At 26.1% G+C, this 1,069-nt stretch overlaps 1 protein-coding gene across 1 annotated transcript in view; it reads left to right on the top strand.

Moving 5' to 3' along the window:
- Positions 1-290: 290 nt before the first annotated feature.
- The window catches only part of LOTGIDRAFT_176586 (hypothetical protein), a gene marked incomplete at both ends in the record, with an annotated part of 11,580 nt that continues 10,801 nt past the window's right edge, over positions 291-1,069 (top strand). Inside the window, 3 exons of the mRNA XM_009054463.1 lie at positions 291-512; positions 624-845; positions 958-1,062. Of these exons, the coding sequence (XP_009052711.1) occupies positions 291-512; positions 624-845; positions 958-1,062 (549 nt within the window). The remainder of the gene's footprint in view (positions 513-623; positions 846-957; positions 1,063-1,069) is intronic.

Below are 1,069 nucleotides of genomic sequence, written 5' to 3' on the forward strand. Positions count from 1 at the left end.
TATTTGAACGGATTGTGCGAATTTCGTTCAGTTCTAGTTCTTCTGCAGACTTTTTACATAATCCAGACCCAAATCGAACCCGGAAAATGCCGACTGTTCTTCGTTAATTATAATATTCTCAAAATAACGCATATCCTCAAAACGGCAATGGTTATAGCGCAACGCAAAAATATTTTCAGGTTATAATTTTGGATATAACATTAGTTATACATGTCATTGTTTATATACCGAAAGATGTGATGATGTAACTAGTGTTTGTTATAATGAATATTATAATGTTATATTTTCAGGTTATAATTTTGGATATAGCAATAGTTATACCTGTCATTGTTTATATAATAAAAGATGTGATACTGTAACTAGTGTTTGTTGTAACGAATATTATAATGTTATATTTACAGGTTATAATTTTGGATATAGAAATAGTTATACTTGTCATTGTTTATATAATAAAAGATGTGATACTGTAACTAGTGTTTGTTGTAACGAATATTATAATGTTATATTTACAGGTTATAATTTTGGATATAGCAATAGTTATACCTGTCATTGTTTATATAATAAAAGATGTGATACTGTAACTAGTGTTTGTTATAATGAATATTATAATGTTATATTTACAGGTTATAATTTTGGATATAGCAATAGTTATACCTGTCATTGTTTATATAATGAAAGATGTGGTACTGTAACTATTGTTTGTTATAATGAATATTATAATGTTATATATTTAGGTTATAATTTTGGATATAACAATTGTTATACCTGTCATTGTTTATATAATGAAAGATGTGGTACTATAGCTAGTGTTTGTTGTAATGAATATTATAATGTTATATTTTCAGGTTATAATTTTGGATATAGAAATAGTTATACCCTGTCATTGTTTATATAATGAATGATGTGATACTGTAACTAATGTTTGTTATAACGAATATTATAATGTTATATTTTCAGGTTATAATTTCGGATTTAACAAAAGTTATATCTGTCATTGTCACAATAATAAAAGCTGTGATGCTGTTACTGGTTTTTGCAAAAAGAGATGTTTGAAAGGCTGGGGTGGACC

This window comes from Lottia gigantea, assembly GCF_000327385.1.
Source record: "Lottia gigantea unplaced genomic scaffold LOTGIsca_2189, whole genome shotgun sequence".
Taxonomy (NCBI): Eukaryota; Metazoa; Mollusca; class Gastropoda; family Lottiidae; genus Lottia; species Lottia gigantea.